Source organism: Petromyzon marinus, chromosome 70 (assembly GCF_048934315.1).
Source record: "Petromyzon marinus isolate PM22_M1 ecotype Great Lakes invasive population chromosome 70, UKy_Petmar_22M1.pri1.0, whole genome shotgun sequence".
Lineage (NCBI taxonomy): Eukaryota > Metazoa > Chordata > Hyperoartia > Petromyzontiformes > Petromyzontidae > Petromyzon > Petromyzon marinus.
Window position 1 is genome coordinate 2,283,314 of NC_133736.1, and position 26,033 is coordinate 2,309,346.

Genomic DNA, 26,033 nt, shown 5'->3' on the forward strand with positions numbered 1-26,033 from the left:
TTTGACGATGATGATGATGATGAGAGAGAGAGACACGCAGACTCCAAATATACAGCAGCAGGCATCGTCGGGATCGGTATGGAACCCACGGCCTCCTGTAGACCAGGCGAGGTAATCAACATCTCCAGGCCACCGTGATGATGATGATGAGAGAGAGAGACACGCAGACTCCGAATATACAGCAGCAGGCATCGTCAGGATCGGTATTGAACCCACGGCCTTCTGTAGACCAGGCGAGGTAATCAACATCTCCTAGCCACCTTGACGATTATGATGATGATGAGAGAGAGACACGCAGACTCCGAATATACAGCAGCAGGCATCGTAAGGATCGGTATGGAACCCACGGCCTCCTGTAGACCAGGCGAGGTAATCAACATCTCCAGGCCACCGTGATGATGATGATGAGAGAGAGAGAGACACGCAGACTCCGAATATACAGCAGCAGGCATCGTCAGGATCGGTATTGAACCCACGGCCTTCTGTAGACCAGGCGAGGTAATCAACATCTCCTAGCCACCTTGACGATTATGATGATGATGAGAGAGAGACACGCAGACTCCGAATATACAGCAGCAGGCATCGTAAGGATCGGTATGGAACCCACGGCCTCCTGTAGACCAGGCGAGGTAATCAACATCTCCAGGCCACCGTGATGATGATGATGAGAGAGAGAGAGAGACACGCAGACTCCGAATATACAGCAGCAGGCATCGTCAGGATCGGTATTGAACCCACGGCCTTCTGTAGACCAGGCGAGGAAATCAACATCTCCTAGCCACCGTGATGATGATGAGAGAGAGACACGCAGACTCCGAATATTCAGCAGCAGGCATCGTTAGGATCGGTATGGAACTCACGGCCTCCTGTAGACCAGGCGAGGTAATCAACATCTCCTAGCCACTATGATGATGATGATGATGATGAGAGACATGCAGACTCCGAATATACAGCAGCAGGCATTGTCAGGATCGGTATTGAACCCACGGCCTCCTGTAGACCAGGCGAGGTAGTTAACATCTCACCACGGGGCCACCCGCATACACACGTGGGGAGCGGTGGCGCAGCGGTTAGCGCATTGCGTTACGAAACCGGCTGAGAACCGGGTTCGATTCCCTCGCACGGTCGAAAGAAGTGACGATTATCCGAACCGGTTCTGGACCTCCCCTAGGGCGACTCAGCCTCAAATCAGCGCCTGGCACCGTGTGTAAACTTAGCCACGAGGGAGACAAAGGCGGCCGGGCTCCGGCACTTGCCACCCACAAACCCCGGTGTGCCCTTCCGGCCTTCATTGGCGCTACTTTATTAACAGCACTTGCCCCGACAGTCTGCTCCGGGCTACGCGGGGGGGATCTCTTTGTTGTATGTTCGGTTGCCCGAGTTCGATTCCCGCCCACTGGCGCGTTGAGCATCTACGGTTAGGAATCGCCCCTTGCAAGCGTAGATGATGAAAATGTGTGATTGTCCCGTCGACTCGGCCCCACGTGAGTGACTGGAGCGATGTGCAAACGTTGTCGCCGGTGAGATGAAGGGGGCCCGGCGTGGTGCTGGCCAGAGCCGCCGTCAAGCCAAAGAAGTTTCGTTCCGAGCTTCCATAACAGGACCTGCTTATGTGTGTGCGTGTGTGTGTGTGTTGAACTTCTTTTGCACCGTACGTAGCCAACCGTGTTATGTGTGTGCGTGTGTGTATGTTGAACTTCGTTCACACCGTACGTAGCCAACCGTGCTGTGTGTGTGTGTTGAACTTATTTCACACCGTACGTAGCCAAGCTTGCTATGTGTGTGTGTTGAACTTCTATCGCACCGTACGTAGCCAACCGTGCTATGTGTGTGTGTTGAACTTATTTCGAACCGTACATAGCCAACCGTGCTATGTGTGTGTGCGTTGGAATAATTTCACACCGTACGAATCTAACCGTGATATGTGCGTGTGTGTTAAACTTCTTTCGCACCGTACGTAGCCAAGCTTGCTATCTGTGTGTGTTGAACTTCTATCGCAGCGTACGAAACCAACCGTGCTGTGTGTTGAACTTCTTTCGCACCGTACGTAGCCAACCGTGCTGTGTGCGTGTGTGTGTTGAACTTCTTTCACACCGTACGTAGCCAAGCTTGCTATGTGTGTGTGTTGAACTTCTATCGCACCATACGAATCCAATCGTGCTATGTGTGTGTGTTTAACTTCTTTCGCACCGTACGTAGCTAACAGTGCTACGTGTGTGTTGAACTTCTTTCCTACCGTATTTATCCAAACGTGCTAATCGGAGGTGCGGCGGCGAAGGACAACAAACTAAGCACAGCAAAACAAGCAGTTCTCAAGAAATGATTCTTTCAATCGAGATGATTCAAAAAGTGGCAAATGCTCCCGTTGGTAAATAAAGAGAGCTGAAGCTCGCGCCTGAAAGCTCCGCGCGACGATGATGCGGTGACCGCCATCTCCGTCCGATGGCCCGGCCAAATCTTGCTGAACAGCACTTGCCCCCAGTAGCCTCTGTGGGCCTCACGGGGCAGCTTTGTCTCTTCTTGGTTTGGTTAATGTCGTGGCGATGGCATAAGTCGCGGTCTGTCCGCCTGAGACAAAATGGGATTTAACGTTTGCCATCTGATTTGGGTTCTTACTCCCCTCCGCATTGAGAAAACCGCGTGGCGTTTCGAGAATTTTGATCGCTTTGCCGCCACGATAAATGTCCACCAGATGATGATGGTGAAAAGCGACCTGCTTTGTTGAGCTGCTCTCATTTGTGATGGCCAAGTTCGCTTCCGAAAAGGAAGCTACGTAGCTCACTGGGGCCTTACATGGTAAGATAAAAGAAATAGCTTAGTTTTATTCGTGTGTATATATAAATGTGATTTTAAGTGATTTAATCTTGATTTGAAGCTTACTAGGCCTACTTCAGCATTTTATTTTTTGCTGTGGTTGTTCCACCTGATGAGGATTGCTTGTGTTGCGATCGAAACGTCGTGATTTGTTTAATTTTATTTCTACCTACGTGACTTTACCGAAAGAACCGAAGAGTTTAAGTGATTTGTTTACGATTTCCTGTACTTTGCACGACTATCGGGTGTTAGTGATTATTGCATAGCCGTCATTCCATACGATTTAACCCCGTATTCTTATACAGGAAAATTGGGTTTTCAGATCCATACGGGCACAAATAAAATAACGTGTCTATTCGTTTGCGTTTATCCCTTCCTTGTGATGGGACGTTATAGGATGAACGTTGAGATTTATAAAGGCACGGGGTGACCAATAAAGGTCCGAATTGGCCTGTAATAAGGTAGGGCAGTGATAAGGGGTTGACAGGTTTTTGTATTGTGTTTTTTGTTGTAACGTTCCGTCAGCTAGTGCCACATTGAGAAACATGCGTTTCGTTCATTTCAATTATTTTGCTGCTATAAATGTCCGCATGACGAGCCACTTCGTTGAGCTATCATTTGTCGTAGCAGGTGGCTTCTGAAAAAAGAAGCTAACATGATTCAATCAGCCTCATGCCTGGTAAGATACAACGACAACAAATTTAATTTGGATTCAAATCTTTCGTGACTGCAGGGATTCATATTTTTGGTTCTTCCGGTAAATTCACGTAGAAGGGAAACAATACAATAATAAAAAAATATAAAACAATAAAATTCTCACGATGTTTCGACTGCAACACAAGCAATCATCATCAGGTGTGAACACCACAGCAATATATGTTTTTATTGTTTCCTTTCTACGTGACTTTACCGAAAGAACGAAGAATATAACAACAAATTGTTTAGTTTTATTTGTCTATTTTTTATGATGTGTTTACCTTCCCTATACGTTGCACTCCTATCGTGTTGTTTGTGAGTATTGTGTTATTGTACTGGTAGGAACCTCCTGGTTACACCACCAGGCCACAGGGGCTTATTGTGTCCCTCCGTCCGTCGTGCATCCAAAAATGGGAGAGGTGGGGCTGGGTGGAGAGGGGAGGGTGGGGAGGGGCTGGGTGGGGAGGGTGGGGCTGGGTGGGGGGTGGGAGGGGTGGGGCTGGGTGGGGAGGGGCTGGTCACCCCGTGGTGCCCCCCTTATAAAACTCAACGTTTCACCTACTCACGCCGGCTTGTGCCCGCCCTCACAGTCGGGCATATTATGCGGAATACACCACGTGGTGGTGCCGCCGTTGACCCTGGTCATTGACCGAGCAACCCAACGTTCCTACCAGCTCCCTACGCAGGAGAACGTGTTTATAACATCCTGACCCCCGGTGCTCCCTAGGAGGACATCTGTGAACAAAGAGCTTTACGGCTCATCAGATTACTCCTCATGCAGTCTCAATACAGATTCTGACTCTGACCCTTGTGTTCATTCATTCTCTGTCCAAATCATGAATTTGGTCTCAACTCCACTCGTTCTCGTCCGCATTCAAACTCAACATACCCAGATTATAGTCGCTATGTTGCATTGTGTTCAATTGCACCCCTTGGTCAAGCAGACTTTGAATATTGCCGGCGGTCGCCGTCAAGAAAGGACAACAACATGGGAGATTTTATTTCGAGTGTGAAAAAATAAGAATAGTTGCTTTGCACTTTCTGCCAATGCAACCAGCGAATGTTGTTATCTGGTGTGGCACTGCTGGTGAGACCAATCAGTTTCAAAGACAATGCCATCTATTCTCAGAGCCAATATCCTTTGGGGGTCTTTCGGAAAATGTCACGTTAGACAGGTTTCAAAAGAAAGTAACAACAAGACTACGACGTTTCGATCGCATCACAAGCGGTCGTCATCAGGAAAAGGGGGTTAGCTTCTAAAGGTAAACTGTTTATAAAAGTTTTTAAATGGGCGTAGCCTAAATGTCAGCAGCCAATGTTAATGTCAGTGATGGGCAGCGACGGTGGTGGGTTTTCCACCAATCAAAGGGCTGCCAGGTAACAATTAGCATGTCAATGTAAGATCGTTGAGCGGCCTCCACGGCGAGCGCGCTGAGGTGGCTATGTTAATGTGAGAGATTAGCGTGTTGATGGGAGATCGCAGAGCAGCAACCGAGGGGTCGGTGCGCAAAGTGGCTGTGTTAGTGTGATTTTGTTTTGTTATTTTCTTTGAACATATCTACGTCACTTTACCGAAAGACCCAAAGAATATGGATTCCTGCAGTCACGAAAGCTTTAAGTCAAGGTTCATCAGAGCCATGTTTGTGTTTGCATGTTCACCACCAAGTACTGTGTGTGGTCAATGCAGACATGATTCCCGGCAAAAAGGTATCCATCCATTTCATGTTTCAACAGCTTAACACAACTGTTTTATTGCCAGCAAGGGGAAAAAAAACCTCTTCTTACTTTTTCATACGTTGATACTGGCAAAATTATCCTGTGTTGTAGCTGCTCATGCCGAGCATTTAAATGCCCTGATGGTGGCATTGTCCTTGTGCTGCTCGCCTTTTGGCGTTCTTTGGCCTGATACTGATGAGACTAGGTCCGAAAGAAGAAGGCTGTCTCTGGTGTAGATCAATCAGTTTCAAAGACAATGCCCATATACTCTTTGGTTTTTTCGGTAAAGTCACGTAGGTAAAATACAATTTTAAAAAAATCACGACGTTTTGGGTGCAACACAAGCGTCCTTCTTCAGGTGGGGACAACGTAGCGAAAGCACAAACGCTTAAAGTGTGTCTCAGAGAAGGCTGTGACGAGGGATTATATAGTCGCGGGGCGTGGAGGGAGGGTGGTGGGGGGGTCATATTGAGTGTCCCCACCTGAAGAAGAACGTGCCTGAAACGTCGTGATTTAATTTAGTTGTTTTTTCCATTTTTTTCTTCTATTTTATACTTTTTTTTTACCTACGTGAAAAAAAAAACAAAGAGTATATGAATCCTTGCAGTCACGAAAACTTCAAATCTAGAATTAATGCCCTTATTTAACCAGATAATGTTTTTTATTCTTGGTTCTTTCGGTAAAGTCACGTCGTAGAAGGGAAACAACACAAATATAAAACGATAAAACTATCACGACGTTTCGACTGCAACACAAGCAATCATCATCATCAACATCACACCAGATGCTATCATCATCATGATGATGATAGCATCTGGTGTGATGGTGTGATGTTGATGATGATTGCTTGTGTTGCAGTCGAAACGTCGTGAGAATTTTATCGTTTTATATTCTTATTATTTTATTGCTTTCCCTTCTACGACGTGACTTTACCGAAAGAACCAAGAAAATGAATCCCTGCAGTCACGAAAGATTTAAATCAGATCATGTTTTGTTTGCATGTTCACCACAAGTAATGTGTTTGTGTGTGTGTGATTAATTTAATTCGTGCTACTGGGCAGTTGGAGGCAGTCGCCCTCCAACAACAACGGAGGGCGGAGGAGCGACGCTCAGAACAACGAGCGGAGCGCCGGGTGGCTAAAGCACAGCGGGTTGGCACAGTAGGGGGCACAGGTGGTGCATCAGCCAGTCATCTCAGTCATCTCAGTCAGTCGACCCGTGGCACCTGGGTCTGCCCCGTGACCTCCTGCCAGCGGGCGTTCGACACTTCACGTGGTAGCCTCAGGGTGCACATAGTCTGGCACAAGCGTCGTGGTGACGTCACCGGCCCCTTAGTGGCGAATGGCGGTTGTTGTTGTGATTAATTTCAGATAAGATTTCTTGCAAAGGGTCTCTCTATTTGGCGTTTGAACATCTTGACCCATGGCAATGCTGTGAGCAAGCAGGTTGTAAGAAACGCTACATCTCCCCCCCCCCCCCTTTGCCCAGCATCACCCTGGAGTGACTTTGCTCCAGAGAAATGCATTACAGCGAGAGCCATGGGATTCATGTCACCTTTCTCAATTCAAGAAATATGTTAACTAATATCTGTTACACCTTCAATAGTGCTGTGAGTCGCTAGCCTCTTGGCGTTTTGTTCCTTTGGGCCAGTGCTCAGTAACACATCAATTAAAATATAGAGAAGTAAGAATTACTTCAAATGTCATATTAGGGTCCCATTTTCATCACTGATGCTATACCAAACGTCTCTTTTACCTGGTTATAACCGATTTCATTCAGAATGGCAAGATTATTTTAAACAGTTTTTGCAACTGCTTTTGGGGCATCTTTAGAAAATATGTCCTGACAAGGGTTTATATATATAGATATATTTTAAATGCCTATAATTATTTATTGCCCACATAAACAATTAGCCATCTAAGAATAGGTGGCAATGAATGATTGCTTACCTGAAATTCATACATTTTACCAATCGGCAATTATCGTAACAACTTATCGCAACAATTATAACACGTCCTTTTAGTTTGATTTGGTTTTAAAGATTGCAGCTGCCTTCTGTGACGCCCATCAATGTGGGTTGAAACTCGATTGCGCTGAGTTACAATGTTATTTTTTAACACGTAGTGTTTCGTGACCAATATCATCCATTATACAGGTTGTTTTGTTGGGTTATATCGCGCAAATATGCGTCGTTAAACCCGCCACGACCCGACACAGACAATTAGTAAGGTTTGCTACGTAAAAAGAACATGCCAATTCGTTTTTAGTACAGCATTTTGGGGAGTAAATCCACAAAATTTACAATCTGAGTACTTCCAAATTTGTTCTTTACAATCAAATTTTCTAAACGTCACACACGAAAGCGAAGAAAACAAATAGATGTTAACAATAATGAGAATGAAAACAATACGTTGAATACATTAGCACACATTGGGTGATGTGTGTCTGTGTGTTTTATGTGAGGAGCGGTAGTGTAGCGGTTAGCGCTACGCTGTCCTATGAACCTGGCGACCAGGGTTCGATTTCCGATCACGGCCAACACCCACTTACGATTATCTGAACCGGTCCTGGACCTCCCCAAAGGTCGACTCAGCCTCAAATGAGTACCTGGTGTGGTGTGTAGTAAACATCGCCACTGGGGAGACAAAGGCGGTTGGGCGTGGTGCTGGCCACCCACCCCATCGTGTACCGTTCCGGCCTTCATAGGTGCTCGCTAACAGCACTTGCCCCTACAGTCTGTAAAGGCTAGTCGGGGGATCTTTGTCTGTCTTTATGTGATCATATATTTAGAGGGTTGCCCAAAATTCAGGACACACTTTATTTTTAACAAATCACGCGAAAGGCTTATGCCATTATTTATTTAACTAATCTTCAAAGTGAATGTAGGGCTTTTTGTTATTCAAGATACCACCTGCCTTGCGTAAACAAACCCAATGAAAGCACGTGCACATTTAGTTCAGAATCATAATATGTATCACTGCAAGAGGAATCCTTCACCTGAAGAAGACCGCTTGTGTTGCGATCGAAACGTCGTGGGTTTTTCTTTTTTGCTTTAAAATGTAGATTTTTGTTTTCTGTCTACGTGACTTTACCGAAAGAACCAAGAGAGTGAATTCCTGCAGTCACGAAAGTTCTAAGTCGAAACTCCAAACGCATGTTGGTGATTCTAAATGTGGAGGGAAATACCAGAGGATTCGGAGACGAAAATGTACGAAGCACAACGATACGCGCGGTTTATTTTAAATTTTATTTCCATCTTTAAATACCATCTTGAATGTGTCGTAACCCTCCACCACCCGACAAAAAAGTGTCACAAATAGTTCACTACTTTATGCCACCGGTGTGGGCACTTGTTTTGTCTTCTTTGGTTCTTTCGGTAAAGTCACGTAGAATGAGAATAAAATAATAAATTGATAAAATAAAATAACACAATAATATTCTCACGACGTTTCGGCCACAACACAAGCGGCCTTCATCAGGTGAAGGGGACGAGACTGTCTGGAGGACAGCGCTGGAGTGAGAAAGCCACGCTGAGATCACGACCTTTAAGCTGTGTGAGAAGAAACAAAGCGCCTTGACAAAGGAATTAGCATAGAATTTAACATTGAAATGGCTGAGTGATTAGCTTGTGACTGGTCACAGAAAAGGCTATGTTAAAGTTAAAGCATACACATCCGCAAAGGCACCCCTTGACAAAGGAATTAGCATAGAATTTAGCATTGAAATAGCTAAGTTAAAGTATACACATCCGCAGAGGCACTCCTTGACAAAGGAATTAGCATAGAATTTAGCATTGAAATAGCTAAGTGATTAGCTTGTAACTGGTCACAGAAATAGCTATGTTAAAGTCAGAGCATATACATTCACCGAGGCACCTAGTACAAATCAAACAGGAGAATTTAGCATTGAAATAACTAGGCGAATTTAGCATTGAAATAACTGAGTGATTAGCTTGTGACTGGTCACAGAAATGGCTATGTTGAAGTTAAGGCCTACACATCTGAGCTATTCACAGTAACTGGGTATAGAATACAATATATAATGAATACTATATAGTGAACCAATAAAAAATACTAAAATATAAATTACCTCAATGTTATCAATAAACTCTATATTCTCCAATCAGCTAAGCTACCAACAATAAGTCGTTATATATCACAATGCTATATGGCGAAAAATGGGTGGATTCTTACCCTCAACTTTAGCAACACGGATAGCTACGGGTCCCGTTCAGACGGACGAGTTCATCCATGGTCGGAACAGAGGAGGGGGAGAGAGACAGCTGCGAGGCGCTGTTATACTCCATGTTGTAAACCATACCATTAACCGTGGTGTGAGAGGTATTAAGAGTCAATGCCAGCGAAAGAGCTGCGGTCTGAAGGTCATCGTAAAATAAAATTAATTAAGAACAGAAATGGTTTAAAACATCTTTCCAATGGTTACTAAGCCAGAATCCATCTTCTCTGTTGAAATTGTCTCTGTGCTTGTATATGTGAATGGCCTCATGCACGAATCTCTCATGGTAGCCAGTTGGTTTGCAAAGAACCTCTGTCTTGGAGAAGTCAATGTCATGTGAGCCCACTGAATTATAACAGTGATCTGCCACGGCAGAGGAATTCGTTCTACCGTGTTTCAAGTCTGCTTTATGTTCGTGGATGCGGTCTGAGATATGTCGTTTGGTTTCTCCAATGTAGCTACTACCACAGAGGCACTTTAGTTTGTAAACGCCCGGGTACTGTATGTCTGGAACAGCATCTTTTACAGATGGAACTAGATCACGGATTGTATGTACTGTGTTGAATCGGACCTGGATCTTGTGTTTATTCAGGATTTTGGAGATCTTTTTAGTGACCCCTGCAATGTAGGGTAAGGTGATGGTTTTGAGTGGCTCCACAAGAGGATCCTTCTTCATGACTGGAGTGATGGCTTTGCGGATTGTGTAGTCGGAGTAACCATTAGCCCTGAGAGCCTGGTGTACGTGCTTGAGTTCACTGGTAATGTGTTCCTGGTCGGAAATGCATTGGGCTCTATGGTATAGAGTCTTGATGAGGGAGTTCTTCTCGGATGGATGGTGGTGGGAATCCGGTTTCAAGTAAGCATCTCTATGGGTAGCTTTCCTGTAGACAGAGTGGCTCATTGAACCATTATGTCTCCTTTTAATTAAGACATCCAAAAAGGGTAGTTTGCCATCTTTTCCGACCTCCATGGTAAATCTGATGGCTGGGTGTATGGAATTGATGTGGTCGCGGAATTGGTCTAGAGCAGGCTGGCCATGTGGCCAGATGACAAAGGTGTCATCCACGTACCTCTTCCATAAGGTCGGGCGTAGCGTGGCAGTCTGGATGGCGTCAGTTTCAAATTTTTCCATGAATACGTTGGCTACAACCGGAGATAGGGGGGAGCCCATTGGGGTGCCCTCAGTTTGTTTGTAGAAAGTTCCATTCCAGGTGAAGTATGTGTTGGTTAAGCAATGTCTCACCAGGGGGGGGGGGTACATCAGTATGCAGTCCTTGATGAACCAAGTCTTCAATGATAGTGATGGTGTCAGGTACCGGGACTTTGGTGAACAAGGACACCACATCAAATCTGACAAGCAGGTCGTCTGGGGACAGGGAAATGCCTTTGATTGTCGATACCAGGTGAGTAGAATTTAGTACCGCAGAGGTGGTTTTTCCAGTGAAAGGTCGCAGTATATCAGCAAGAAAACGTGCCAGTTTATAGGTGGGGGAGTTGATAGTAGAGACGATGGGACGAAGGGGTGCATCTTCTTTGTGTATCTTTGGAAGGCCATATAATCTTGGTGGTCTGGCAGCAGAGGGTTTCAACGAGAACTGTTTGGTCTCATCAATTAATGCTGTTGAATCAGAGATTATTTTGTTCGTTTTGGTAACCAGGCTGTTGGTGGGATCTCTTTTTTATTTTTGTACAGCTGCCATCGTTGAGTAGTTCTTGAATTTTGTTGTTATATTCTGTTTTGTCCATGATGACAGTGGCATTGCCCTTGTCGGCTGAGAGTACGACAATATCATCTCTCTTTTTTAATTGAGATAATTCAAAACGTTCGTCTTTGCTGATGTTGCTGGGTGGCAACTTAGCGTTTTTGAGGGTTTCAGCGATTTCAGATCTTGCTACGTCTGCAGCGATGTAACTCCAGCCCTTGAGTGCAACGTCGACATGGGCAATGATATCATTAACCGGTAAGTGTCTCGGTGTTACAGCAAAGTTTAGACCTTTAGCTAAAACGTATTTCAGACCACCAGTAATGGAACTATTACTGCGATTAATTACGACTTTGTTGACGTCTATCTTTTTGGTGTGTGGATCCGATTTTTTGCTTATTTGGCCGTGTCGGGTGGTGGAGGGTTACGACACATTTATAAATAACGCGATCTAACCCAAAAACCTTTATTATAACAATATTGGTCGCGAAAGCCTGTGTGTTAAACTGACGGAAACAAGGCGTTAACAATGGCGATAATGACAAACAACGAAAATCTATTAACTTCAAGAATAAACCATTCAAATGTATTCATTCCAGTGTTAAAATAATGGATATAACCATTAAAAAATAATAATTGTTTACCTTTGATGGGAATACAACAGGAAGTTATGCAGATGTTCAAACGCCACATGGAAATCTTTTGCGAGGAATCGAGCACCGTATTAATCACGGACCGTACTTACGGTGAATACATGATCTGATGAGTCTAACACGTGGGCTTTCACTAAACATATCATGCATAATGCAGTTTCTTTTTTGGGGGGTGAGATCGCGTAAATATATAAATGTGTCGTTAAACCCGCCACCACCCGCCACTGCCAATTAGTGAGGTTTTTCACGTCAAGAGAACATGGCAATTCGTTACTAATACAGCAGACCGGTGTGTTGGAGAGCAAAGCCACGAATTTACAATCTGAGTGTGACGTTTCGACAGCAAATTGCAACCAGCTTCATCAGAAATCCTCCTGTTTCGTTCCTTAGATAGAAGGGTAGATGTGATGACGTCACTTGTGAGCACTTGCGCGAAGTGGGGGGCCGAGGGGGGTGGAGTGGGATTCATAAATGCACATAAATGGGTATGGGTATCCACTGCTGTTTTGGTTATTCATATGGTAATCGACGCACGCTGTTATTGTCTGTTCACTGGTTATCCCTATTGAAGTGTAGGTTTTACTGTGACCTGTATAGGTCACTATACTTCATCACATCTACCCCTCTATTTAAGGAAAGAAACAGGAGGATTTCTCCACAAATTTGGCTGGCGCCTGATGATGCCAGTTGCAATTGCTGGCAAAGACGTCGTACTCAGATTGTAAATGTTGTGGTGTTTGTTCTCCAACACTTAGGTGTTCTGTACTAGTATAGTACACTCTACACTCCTATACACTGCATTATACACTACACTACAATACTACACACTACACTATACACTGCACTACTATACACTACACTGCTATACACTACACTATACACTATACAATACAATACACTATACAATACACTACTCTACACGATACACGACAATACAATACACTGCACTATACAATACACTACTATACACTACACTATACACTACGCTATACACTCTACTACTGTTCACGATACTATGCACTAGACTACTATACACTATACTCTTTGGTTATTTCGGTAAAGTCACGTAGGTAGAAAATAAAATAAATCACCACGTTTCGGGCGCAATACAAGCGTCCATCATCAGGTGGGAAAGCTCTATACAAAGCTACTAGACACTACACACTACATTAATATACTTACACTACACACTACTATACACTTCACTATAAACTAGTGCTGTACTAGTAACGAATTGGCATGTTCTGTTCACGTGACAAACCTTATTAATTGGCTGTTGGGTGGTTGCAGGTTTAACGACACAATTATATACTTACTCGATCTAACCCGAAAAAAAACCTCTATTATTGATGATCTAATAATATGTGGCATTCCCTTTGAAACTGATTGGCCTACACCAGATACGGCAGCTTAATTTATCGCCTCGTCTCACCAGTGTCAGACCACAGAACGCCATATGTTGACTATGCAATCTATATGTTTAGCATATAGTCCGTTGGATTACAATACGGTCCATAGGTTTACTATACGGTCCATAAGTTACTATATAGTCCATAGGTTTACTGTATGGGCCATACGTTTACTGCATGGCCCATAGGTTTACTGCATGGCCCATAGGTTTACTGCATGGCCCATAAGTTTACTGTATGGCCCATAGGTTTACTGTATGGCCCATAGGTTTACTGTATGGCCCATAGGTTTACTGCATGGCCCATAGGTTTACTGTATGGCCCATAGGTTTACCGCATGGCCCATAGGTTTACTGTACGGCCCATAGGTTTACTATATGGTCCATAGGTTTACTATATGGTCCATATGTTTACTATGTAGTCCATAGGTTTACCATACGGTGCAGAGCTTTACTATATGGCCCATATGTTTACGATATGACCTATATGTTTACTATATGGTCCATAGTTGCAGCCACAACTTGATTTAATTCATGATTATTTTTGTCGCATGTAGATAAACACATTTTCCACTTGTGAATGTAGCCGGTATGGGCTTCATGCAAATGAATCACACGTAGGATCATCGACGGATTTAATGGTGACCGCGGATTGGACCCCATAGACTCACGTGACTGCACAGTAGGCCAATCCTGGAGGTGCACAGGGCACCTTTTCAGGTTCGAATGGACGCCGTTTCAGGGATTGAGCAGTGAGTTGACGTGTACCGTGGGGGTCGATTGGCCTGCATCTGCTCATAATTACAGGAGGACACTTTGGAAATGATGAGTTGCGGTCCCACAGCCGTCCGGTGTCACTCGGCGGTGGAGTCACTGGATCCTCGAGAGGAGGGCAGAACACAACGCAAGAGTTATCCACCTATCGCCTCCGAACTAGTCCATCGTCGTTGTCCTTAGGGGCCGTCCATAAATGACGTCACGCGATTTTGGACGATTTTTGACACCCCCTCCCCCCTTTTCGTCACACGGCGTCACAATAAGTTAGATCCCCCCCCTCAAACATGACGTCATAAAGCTCTGCCTCCCCCCCAATTTTTTTTTTTAATTAAACATGCTTCAAATCGCTTTAAACTATTGTCATTGTAGTGCGTATTTAATGTGCCGCTGCACTCTCATGTTGTAGGAGAAAACATTTCTTAAAAAGTCAATTAAGTAGAACGCGTTGTCTATATTTATTTAAAGTTGCGAATTTTTACGTGGCCTAACGTTTCTCAACCCCCCCCCCCCCCACCTCGTCACACATCGTCACAAATATCTGACCCCCCCCCCCCCAGGTGCGTGACGTCATTTATGGACGGCCCCTTATGAGCCGGCCTGTCCCCTCGTTGTGATCACCGGGGAGGAGAGGGATAGAGCGAGCCGGTTAAATATGTAGTGGAGTATTCACACGAACGCTTTTAGCTCTTTCTCCTGTGTCACTTGATTACGTCGCATCCCGTGTGGATGCTCCTCTCACGAACACAACGCACCCTTGCTCTGAACTCCCTCTCTCTCTCTCTATACTCCGCTAGCCTGTCACTCTTTCCTCACACCTCCACCCTCGTTCTAGCCTCCCCCCCCCCCCCCCCAAGCAGGGGATCAGCCAACGCCGCTGGGGAGGACGAGGTGTGGAGGGCGACGTCCCAAGCCTATTCTCCCCGACTCCTGTCCCCTTCATCCCTTCACCTCCAACCAACAAGCACCCCCGTGTCGCTCGGCACACACCCTTACATACCCCTCCTCATTAAGGGTCCTCGCTTACGCCCACATTATGTTGGTGTCTCAGCGTGTAGGGGCACTCCTGCGCGTTCTCTCTCTCTCTCTCTCAACATCTCCGTCTCCCGCCTCTCCGAAGTCTGCCCCCCGTGAACCCACCGCTCGCGCCTGCCTGTCCCCAAATGCGCCCGCTTGATTACTGCTTCTCCGTACTCCTTGGCTTCTTTCGGTGAAGTCACGTAGGTGGAAGAGCAATGGATCGCGACGTTTCGATGGCAATGCAGGCAAATCGTCATCAGGTGGGGCAACCACAGCAAGGAACAAAAATAAAACCTGCTCAAGCACTGCCTCTCTCCCTAATAGCTGTACGCCTCTCTGGTGCCCCTCTGGCGGTTCTTCCGTGTCTTGACGTGTGCACCTGCTCGCCCTCAAATGCACCCGCTGTTTTCAAACCCCGGCGCGTTTAGCCACTACCACATATCTGCAACAGTGGATGTTCATGCACTTGAGTATTCATGCTGATGATGGCGCTTCGAGTGGCAGATCTGTGCCAAAAAGGCGGCACGCGCGCGCACGTGTGTGCGTGTGTGTGCGTTTGTGTACAAACATAAAATTTACTCATTCTCCTCCTGCCTCCTCCTCCTCCTCCTCCTCATCATCCACTCCTGCTCCCCCACCCTCGATTGCCTCCTCCTCTGCCTCTTCCTTCTACTCTGCCTCCTCCCTCCTCCTCATTCACTCCTGCTCCCCCGCCCTCGACTGCCTCCTCCTCTGCCTCTTCCTCCTCCACTGCCTCCCCCTACTCTGCCTCTTCCTCCTCCACTGCCTCCTCCTCCTCCTCTTCCTCCTCCTCCTCCTCCTCCTCCTCCTCCCTCCTCCTCCTCCTCCCTCTTCCTCCTCCCCCTCCTCCCTCCCTCCCACCACCACCACCACCAACCAGACCGCCGCTGAACGCGCCGGACGGCAACGCCAGCCACCTCACCGTCGAGCTGAGGAACCCCTTCCGCGAGCCTCCCACCGCCCGGTGGCTCGCCTTCTCCCTCTTCCTGGCCGTGTACGTCGCCGCGCTCGCCTGCAACTCCCTCCTCTGCCTCGCCATCTGCGCCCACCGGCGCCTCCACCGCCCAATGTACCTCCTCGTGTGCGCCATGTCCAGCGTCGACCTCGTCGCCGCCACCAACAGCCTGCCGACTCTCATGCGCTCCACCGTCGGCGCCGCCTCCATCGCCCTGGACGAGTGCGTCGCCCAGATGTTCGTCGCGCACGCCGTCCTCCGCATGCAGACCTCCGCCCTCTGCCTCATGTCGCTCGACCGCTGCGTCGCCATCGGCCACCCGCTCCGCTACGGCGCCCTCGTGACGAACGGGCGCGTCGCGGCCGCGCTCGCGGCCGCGGCCGCCCTCGCCGCCCTCTGCTGCCTCGCCAACGTCGCCTTGGTCCTTCGCCTCGACTTCTGCCGGCCCCTCGCCATCCCCGTGCCCGTCTGCAACTCGCTCGCCCTCGTGCACGCCGCCTGCGGCGACGTCGCCGCCGAGGTCGCCTTCGGCTACTCGATGCTCGCCCTATACGTCGTGGCTCCGGCCGCCCTCGTGAGCCTCGCCTACGCCCGCGTGCTCCTCGAGTTCCGGCGGCCGGGCCTACGAGCCACCCAGAGGCGGGCGGTGCACGCGTGCGTCACCCAGCTGATGGTCGCCGGCGTCTACTTCGTCTCCATCCTCGTGTCGTTCGTCAACAGCTTCCCCTTCCCCGAGTCGCGAGCGGCCGAGACGCGCTTCGCGTTCCACGTGCTCCACTACATGCTGCCCTGCACCCTCAACCCCGTCATATACGGGCTTCGCATGGGGGAGATCAGGCGGGTGGCGTTCCAGAGGTTCGGCGGCAGGGTAGGTCAGCAGCAGCAGCAGCAGCACGAGCAGATGGAGTAGAAGGAGACGCGGCAGCTGGAGCAGCTGGAGCGGCAGCAGTGTCAGCTGTAGCAGCAGCAGCAGTGGCAGCAGCTGGAGTAGAAGCAGCAGCTGGAGCAGCAGCAGTGGCAGCAGTAGCAGCAACTGGAGTAGAAGCAGCAGCAACTGGAGCAGCTGGCGCAGCTGTAGCAGCAGCAGTGTCAGCTGTAGCAGCAGTAGCAGCAGCTGTAGCATAAGAAGCAGCTGGACCAGCGATAGGAACAGCAGCTGGAGCAGCAGCAGTGGCAGCAGCAGCTGGAGTAGAAGCAGCAGCAGCAGTTGGCTACGTACGGTGCGAAAGAAGTTCAACACACGCACATAGCACGGTTGGCTACGTGCGGTGCGTACGAATTTGTACATACAAACATCGCAATCACCAACATTTGCATCATCAATATCATCATCAACATCATAATCACATCACACTCGAATAAAGTAATCGCGTAACGTTCAACGCGCCGCTACTTTTTTGTAAACATTTCCCTTCGAAAGAACCCACAAAGACAAAAATCCCCCGTACAGCCCGAACAGACTGTTGGGGCAAGTGATGTTAACGCGCAGCAGCGCCTTGTGAAGGCTACCGGCACTGTGGCACACACAGAGGGGGTGGGTGGCCAGCACCACTCCCGGCCGTCTTTGTCTCCCCCCCTAGTGGCGATGATGTTTACACACCGCACCGGGGAACTAATTTGAGGCCGAGCCGACCTAGGGGAGGCCCAGGACCGGTTCAGAATCGTCAACTGGTGTTACATCATATATTTACAGACATAAAAACAAAGACAAAGATCCATACTCTTTGGTTCTATTCGGTAAAGTCACGTAGGTAAAAAATAAAACAACAAAAATCACGACGTTTCTGCCACAACACAAGCGGCCTTCATCAGGTGAAGGGACCAGACTGTCTCGAGGACAGCGCTGGAGTGAAACACAGCCACACTCAGACCGCGACCTTTAAGCTGTGTGCGAGGAAACAAGGTGCCTTGACAAAGGAATTAGCATAAAAATTAGCATTTGATTGGCCGACTTAGCATGATGAACGGTGTAGAGGTGGTGTACATGCGGGTGAACATGCCGGTTGGCGAGGGGGGGAAGGGGGAGTTTACCTATTGATGGTGTGACCGAATTCGCGAGCACAAATCAGATTTGAAACACGGCAGAACGAATTCTTCTGCCGTGGCTGACCACTGTTACAACGCTGTGGGTGATCACGATATAATTTTCTCCGATACCAAGGTTCTTTGCAAACCCGCGGGTTTTTAGATTTGTTCACGAGGCAATTCAGATCTACAAACACAGACACAATTTCAACCGAGAAGATGGTTTCAAAATAAGCAACCATTGGAAAGATGTTCTAAATCGAACCAAACATTAAACTAATTGTCAATGGTACAGTATATTTTTTCAAGTAGTGGTACCCCAAACTTTCGCAGGTCTTAAAAATTCCCTTTTCACACCATCAATAGGTAAACTCCCCCTCCCCCCCTCGCCAACCGGCATGTTCACCCGCATGTACACCACCTCTACACCGTTCATCATGCTAAGTCGGCTAATCAAATGCTAATTTTTTATGCTAATTCCTTTGTCAAGGCACCTTGTTTCCTCGGTCGCGGTCTGAGTGTGGCTGTGTTTCACTCCAGCGCTGTTCTAGAGACAGTCTGGTCCCTTCACCTGATGAAGGCCGCTTGTGTTGTGGCCGAAACGTCGTGATTTTTGTTGTTTAATTTTTTAACCTACGTGACTTTACCGAATAGAACCAAAGAGTATGGATCCTTGCAGTCACGAAAGCTTTAAATATAGAAAAGACAAAGATCCCCCGAGCAGACTGTTGGGGCAAGTGCTGTTAGCGAGCACCTATTCAGGCCTGAACGGCACACGAGGGGGTGGGTGGCCAGCACCACGCTCGACCGCCTTTGCCTCCCCCAGTGGCGATGTTTAGTACACACCACACCAGGTACTCATTGGAGGCTGAGTCGACCTAGGGGAGGCCCGGGACCGGTTCGGATTATCGTCACTGGTGGTGTTGGCCGCCAACGACACAGACACTGACACACACATTGACACGGCGCTTGTGCCAGGCTAGGTGCACGTTTAAGGCCACGTGAAGTGTCTAACGCCCGCTGGCACGAGGTCACGGGACAGACCCTGCGGGTTCCATGGGTCGACTGAGTCACATGACACACATACAACGATATATAGACGTAGTACTCAGATTGTAAATGTTGTGGATTTGCTCTCTAACATACCGGTGTGCTGTACTAGTATACTACACTATACACTACTATACACTACACTACTGTACACTACACTACTGTACACTACACTACTATACACTACACTACTATACACTACACTATACACTACACTACTATACACTACACTACCATACACTACACTACTATACACTACACTACTATACACTACACTACTATACACTACACTACTATACACTACACTATACACCACTATACACTACACTACTATACACTACACTACTATACACTACACTACTATACACTACACTACTATACATTACTATACACTACACTATACACTACTATACACTACACTACTATACATTACACTATGCACTACACTACTATACACTATACTACCATACACTGCACTATACACGACACTACTATACACTACACTACTATACACTACACTATACACTACACTACACACTGGTGCTGGTAACGAATTGGCTACGTTATGTTGACGTGACACACCCATTACTAATTGGCTGTGTCGGGTGGTGGCGGGTTTACCAACACACATCTATATTTAAGCGATCTAACCCAAAACAACTCCTATTATGGATATAAAAAGTTGTAGAGTGGATACATTACATCGTACCGCTGGTGATAGTCGAAGCAACCACAACAACAACAACAATAACCAACAACAACCAACAACAACACAAATCTGCGTTGGAAAAGAAAACAATGTTTCTCCTTAAGATGTGCGGCACAAAATTTCGACGTTGAATCGCCCACGCGGAGCAGTTTCTCACCTTGGGGGCGTGGACTCAGTGGTCAATCGGAGGGGGGAGACCGCCCAGGGCCCCGACCCCCCACCCACACACGCACCTCTCACCCACCACCACCAATCACCCCGCTGTCTGTGCTGTGTATTGGATGGGTTTGTTGCTGTATTTTTTGTTGTTGTTGTTGTTGATTCGACCTCGGGTGGGATCGTTCGTGTTCAAGAGGAGTGGTGGACTTGCCTGAACATTTCCGTCAGGGACACGAGCGCTGGTTCAAGCAGAGCATGCCTCCGCTGCTGATGAGAAACTGAAAGTCGAAACCGGCCCTTGCCCATGAAGGTCTGGGAAGTTCACCAGCGCTGATGCGAGCGTGCCTGACTGCTGCTGATGAGACACTGAAAGTCGAAACCGGCCCTTGCCCATGAAGGTCTGGGTAGTTCACCAGCGCTGATGGGAGCGTGCCTGACTGCTGCTGATGAGACTCTGAAAGTCGAAACCGGCCCTTGCCCATGAAGGTCTGGGTAGTTCACCAGCGCTGATGCGAGCGTGCCTGACTCTGCTGATGAGACACTGAAAGTCGAAACAAATCCTTGCCCATGAAGGTCTGGGTAGTTCACCAGCGCTGACGCGAGCGTGCCTGACTGCTGCTGATGAGACACTGAAAGCCGAAACAAATCCTTGCGCGTGAAGGTCTGGGTAGTTCACCAGCGCTGATGCGAGCGTGCCTGACTGCTGCTGATGAGACACTGAAAGTCGAAACAAATCCTTGCGCATGCAGGTCTGGGTAGTTCACCAGCGTTGATTTCAGCTTGACTAACTGCTGCTGATGAGACGGTGAGTGTCAAAACCAGACGTTGCCTATATTAAGGTCTGGGAAGTTCACCAGCGCTGATTCTAGCGAGCCCGATTGCTGCTGATGATACGCAGAATGTCGAAACCAGTCCTTGCCCATTAAGGTCTGGAAAGTTCACCAGCGCTGATTCCATCGAGTTTGACTGCTGCTGATGAAACACACAATGTCGAAACCGGACCTTGCCCATGAAGGTCTGGGAACTTTACCAGCGCTGATTCTAGCGAGGTTAACTGCTGCTGCTGCTGCTGATGAGACACTTAAGGTCGAAACACATCCTTGTCTTATAAACATCTGGGCAGTTCACTAGCCCTGGTTCAAGCAGTGCCTGCCTCTGCTGCTTTGAAACACTTAATGTTGAAACCAGACGTTGCCCATATTAAGGTCTGGCAGGTTCACCAGCGCTGATTCCAGCGAGCCTGACTGCTGATGATGAGGCGCAGAATGTCGAAACCGGCCCTTGACTAATAAAGCCCTGGCCGGTTTCGCGAGCACTGATTCAAGAGCGAGCCTCAACGCTGCTAGTCGAGAAACCGCGGCGTTCAAACACGCGGACCAGATATGTGCGTTGCCTCGAACCGACGCTGCTGCAGTTAAACAATTGAACACCCCTGAAGGAAGGGCCGCGCGTGTGTCTGTGTGTGGCTGATGGGATGCGTAAGCTAATAATCCCCGTTGTTCTGCGTGGGCAGACGGACGCAATTGCGTTAAGGAAGAAATATAACAGCGGTGCCCGTTTGCTTGTGTTCTTCTGCGGGTGAGAACCTTCATGTTTGACGTTTGGCTTGCATATACCCAAGTACTCTTTGGTTATATATTATTGGTTCTTTCGGTAAGGTCACGTAGAAGGGAAACAATAAAATAATTTAAAAAAAATATAAAACAATTAAACTCTCACGACGTTTCGACTGCAACACAAGCAATCATCGTCAGGTGTGAAAACCACAGCAAGAGAATTTGCAGTCGAAACGTCGTGAGAATTTTATTTACGTCTGCATTGACCACACACATACCAAGTACCCATAGCAAGGAATCATGTCTGCATGGACCACACATATAGCAAGTAGCTTTTGCAAGGAATCACATCTACATCAACCATACACATACCAAGTAGCTTTTGCAAGGAATCTTGTCTGTATTAATCTGACATATCAAGTAGCTTTTGCAAGGAATCATGTCTGCATGGACCACACATATAGCAAGTAGCTTTTGCAATGATTCACATCTACATCAACCATACACATACCAAGTAGCTTTTGCAAGGAATCTTGTCTGTATTAATCTGACATATCAAGTAGCTTTTGCAAGGAATCATGTCTGCATTAACCAAACACGTAGTAGAATTTAGCCCCAACCAGCCACAGGCGAGGTAGTTACATTTCCTAACCACAGTGATGATGAGATACGCAAAATCCAAATATACAGCAGGCATCAGGGTCGGGATCGATGCCACGACTTCCTGCATAGCAAGCGAGGTAGTTAACATCTCCTAGACACCGTGATGATGATGAGAGAGACGCGCAAACTCCAAATATACAGCAGCAGGCGTTAAGGTCGGGTTCGAACCCACGACTTCCTGCATAGCAGGCGAGGTAGTTAACATCTCCTAGACACCGTGATGATGATGAGAGAGACGCGCAAACTCCAAATCTACAGCAGGCGTCAGGGTCGGGATCGAACCCACGACTTCCTGAATACCAGGCGAGGTGGTCAACATCTCCTAGCCAGAGTGATGAGAGAGAGAGAGAAAGGCAAACTCCAAATATACAGCAGCAGGCGTCAGGGTTAGAATTTAACCCACGACCTCTTGCATAGCAGGCGAGGTCGTCAACATCCCCTAGCCACAGTGATGAGAGAGAGAGAAACGCTAACTCCAAATATACAGCAGGCGTCAGGGTTAGAATTTAACCCACGACCTCCTGCATATCAGGCGAGGTCGTCAACATCTTACCACCGCGGCGGGGGGGGCGAGGCGCGCGCGGGAGGGGGGTGCGGGGGGGCGTGGGGGAGGGGGTTAGAGGGACGCGGCCGGAAACAGGAAACGCCACAATGGATGCCGAGAAGCATCCACTGTGAAGTGGGTGATGGTGGTGGTGATGGTGGTGGTGGTGGCCACGCTGATGCTGCACGTGGCAGATTGTGATCCAGGCACCGTGAAGGCAGCAGCAACGAGAGTTGGTGAATCACACACCACGTATGATGGGTCGGCGGTACAGCAGAGTGTGTGGAATAATTTCCATCTGTTCCATCTCACTCCCTTCTATATCGTGGGTGGACTCATCTCAATCTGTTCCATCTCACTCCCTTCTACACCGTGGATAGACTAATCTCCATCTGTTCCATCTCACTCCCTTCTATACCGTAGGTGGACTAAACTCCATCTGTTTCATCTGACTCCCTTCTGCCCGTGGGTGGACTCATCTCTATCTGTTCCATCTCACTCCCTTCTACCGGTGTGTGGACTAATTTCCATGTGTTCCAGCTCACTCCCTTCTACCGGTGTGTGGACTAATTTCCATGTGTTCCAGCTCACTCCCTTCTACCGGTGTGTGGACTAATTTCCATCTGTTCCAGCTCACTCCCTTCTATATCGTTGGTGGACTCATCTCAATCTGTTCCATCTCACTCCCTTCTACACGTTGGGTGGACTAATCTCAATCTGTTCCATCTCACTCCCTTCTATATCGTGGGTGGACTAATCTCCATCTGTTCCAGCTCACTCCCTTCTATCCCGAGTGTAGACTAATCTCCATCTGTTCCACCTCAATCCCTTCTACCCGTGGGTGAACTAATCTCAGTCTGTTCCATCTCACTCCCTTCTACCCGTGGGTGGACTAATCTCCATCCGTTCCATCTCACTCCCGTCTACCCGTGGGTGAACTAATCTCAATCTGTTCCATCTGACTCCCTTCTACCCGTGTGTGGACGAATTTCCATGTGTTCCATTTCACTCCCTTCTATCCCGTGTGTGGACTAATCTCCATCTGTTCCATCTCACTCCCTTCTACCCGTGGGTGGACTAATCTCCATCCGTTCCATCTTACTCCCGTCTACCCGTGGGTGAACTAATCTCAATCTGTTCCATCTGACTCCCTTATACCCGTGTGTGGAATAATCTCCATGTGTTCCATTTCACTCCTATCCCGTGTGTGGACTAATTTCCATCTGTTCCATCTCACTCCGTTCTACCCGTGGGTGGACTAATCTCCATCCGTTCCATCTCACTCCCTTCTATCCCGTGTGTGGTACTAATTTCCATCTGTTCCACCTCAATCCCTTCTACCCGTGTGTGGACTAATCTCCATCTGTCCATTTCCCTCCCTTCTATCCCATGGATATTTGTCGAAGAAGAGCCGTACCCCCTGGCTCTGCCAGGTAGAAGGCGATAGAACAAATGTTCAATTTTGTTCGGGATAGTGCATTGCCCCCTCGCACCCGTGAGTTTTCTCCGGGTGCTACACTGTGGTCGCACGTGTAAACGCACTCGTTCATCGGATTGACAACATCTTAGCATATCGAGGACCGCAGAGCTTGGGGCAATTGTTTATTTTTGGGAGCGGCTGCTTGTTCTCACCACCGCTGCATGGCTACTCCTGGCCATGTTTTTGTTTATTGTAGTACGGAGTTAGACTGATGGCCTTAATCTTAGCTGTCTTGTGGTTGTTGTTGTTGTTATTTGACTTGCATCCCACTGGGATTTTTGCACACAGCGTTGGTGTACGGTGCTTTTTCAGGAATATGTTGATATTTTTTTCCTGTATTTTTTGTTTGCACAGTCACACAAAGTCACTTTAAGATGTTTTCTTGTTCATGTTTTTTTTTTTATTGTTGCGGTTGCACCCGATTCAAGAGCCGAATGGCTCACAGGGCTATACCAAATAAATAAAACTATGAACTATGCTGCTCCCGCTGTCTTCCCGCTCCTTGTCTGCGTTTCCTCCTCCTGGTGCCTCTGAGTTGTCCCCTCTCTTCCATCACTCGGAGAGCGAAGAGCGCACACTACACTACTGATGATTATTGCAATGATTATTACGTCATGTTCTCGCGCAGAGGCTGCAGCTCGCACACCAACTCAGGGGGCGAGTCGCATCGCCGACTCTCCACCGATGTCAGTGGCTCGAGTTGCCGCGAATTCAGTTTCAACTCTCAGCCCGCTTGCCAAGTTCACCCACCCGCCCTTCCACCCACCAAACCCACCCACTCGTGCACCCACCCACCTACCCGTCCATCTGTCCACCCACCCATCCACCCACCGACCCGTACACCCATCCATTTACCCGTCCATCTGTCCACCCACCCACCCATCCACCCACCCACCTACCCGTCCATCTGTCCACCCACCCACCCATCCACCCACCCACCTACCCGTCCATCTGTTCACCCACCCACCCGCCTACCCGTCCGTCCGTCCACCCACCAACCAACCCATCCGTTCACCCACCCACCAACCCACCCACCAACCCACCCACCTACCTGCCCGTTCACCCACCCACCAACCCATCCATCCACCCACCAACCAACCCACCCGCCCACCCACCCGCCCGTCCACCTACCCACCCACCCGCACGTCCACCCATCCACACGACTGTCCACCCGCCCTTCCACCCACCAACCCACCCACCTGTCCACCCGCCCACCCGCCCGCTCGCCTACCCGTCTGTCCGTCTACCCACCTACCCACCCACCCACCCACCAGTTCCACCCACCTACCCACCCACCCCTCCGTCTGCCCAACCCGCACTCCCGCCCACACATCTCGACCTCTCAATGATGTTTAATTACCCCTCTTGGCGGTTGCGGTGCTGGTGGTGGTAGCTCTGGTCGTGGTGGGCACTCGTTTAATTGCTCCTGCATCTCTTGGGGTGGATGGTTGAGAGAGGGGGTCGAGGGATGGGGGATGAGGGGGCTCCCCGATCACCAAACTATCCGCGTGTGTGTGTGTGTGTGTGTTGGGGAGGTCCCCTCGGTCAAATCCAACAGAGGGACATAGCAGGATGAGGAGGAGGGGTCAGTGGCAGGTCCCGAAGGAATGGGGATTAAAAGCCGAGCTCAGCCCTCCGTTGACCGCACTCACACGAGCCCTCTGTCTGTGACGAGGTGGTGGTAGTGTTGGTGGTGCTGGTTGGTGGTGGTGAGTGGGAGGAAGCGTAGTGTGGTAGCGGTTAGCGCGCTGCCCTACGAACCCGGTGCCCCGAGTTCGATTCCCGCTCACGGCCAACACCGGTGACGATTATCGCTGAACCGGTCCTGGGCCTCCCCTAGTTCGACTCGGC

General features: G+C 48.5%; 1 protein-coding gene across 1 annotated transcript in view; it reads left to right on the top strand.

Annotated features, from left to right (window-relative positions):
- LOC116957184 (olfactory receptor 2A1/2A42-like) overlaps window positions 1-17,011 on the top strand; it is a 32,091-nt gene extending 15,080 nt beyond the window's left edge. The window contains exon 2 of the mRNA XM_076055248.1: window positions 15,922-17,011. Coding sequence (XP_075911363.1) covers window positions 15,922-16,906 — 985 coding nt within the window. The 3' untranslated portion in view covers window positions 16,907-17,011. The remainder of the gene's footprint in view (window positions 1-15,921) is intronic.
- The last annotated feature ends 9,022 nt before the right edge of the window (window positions 17,012-26,033 follow it).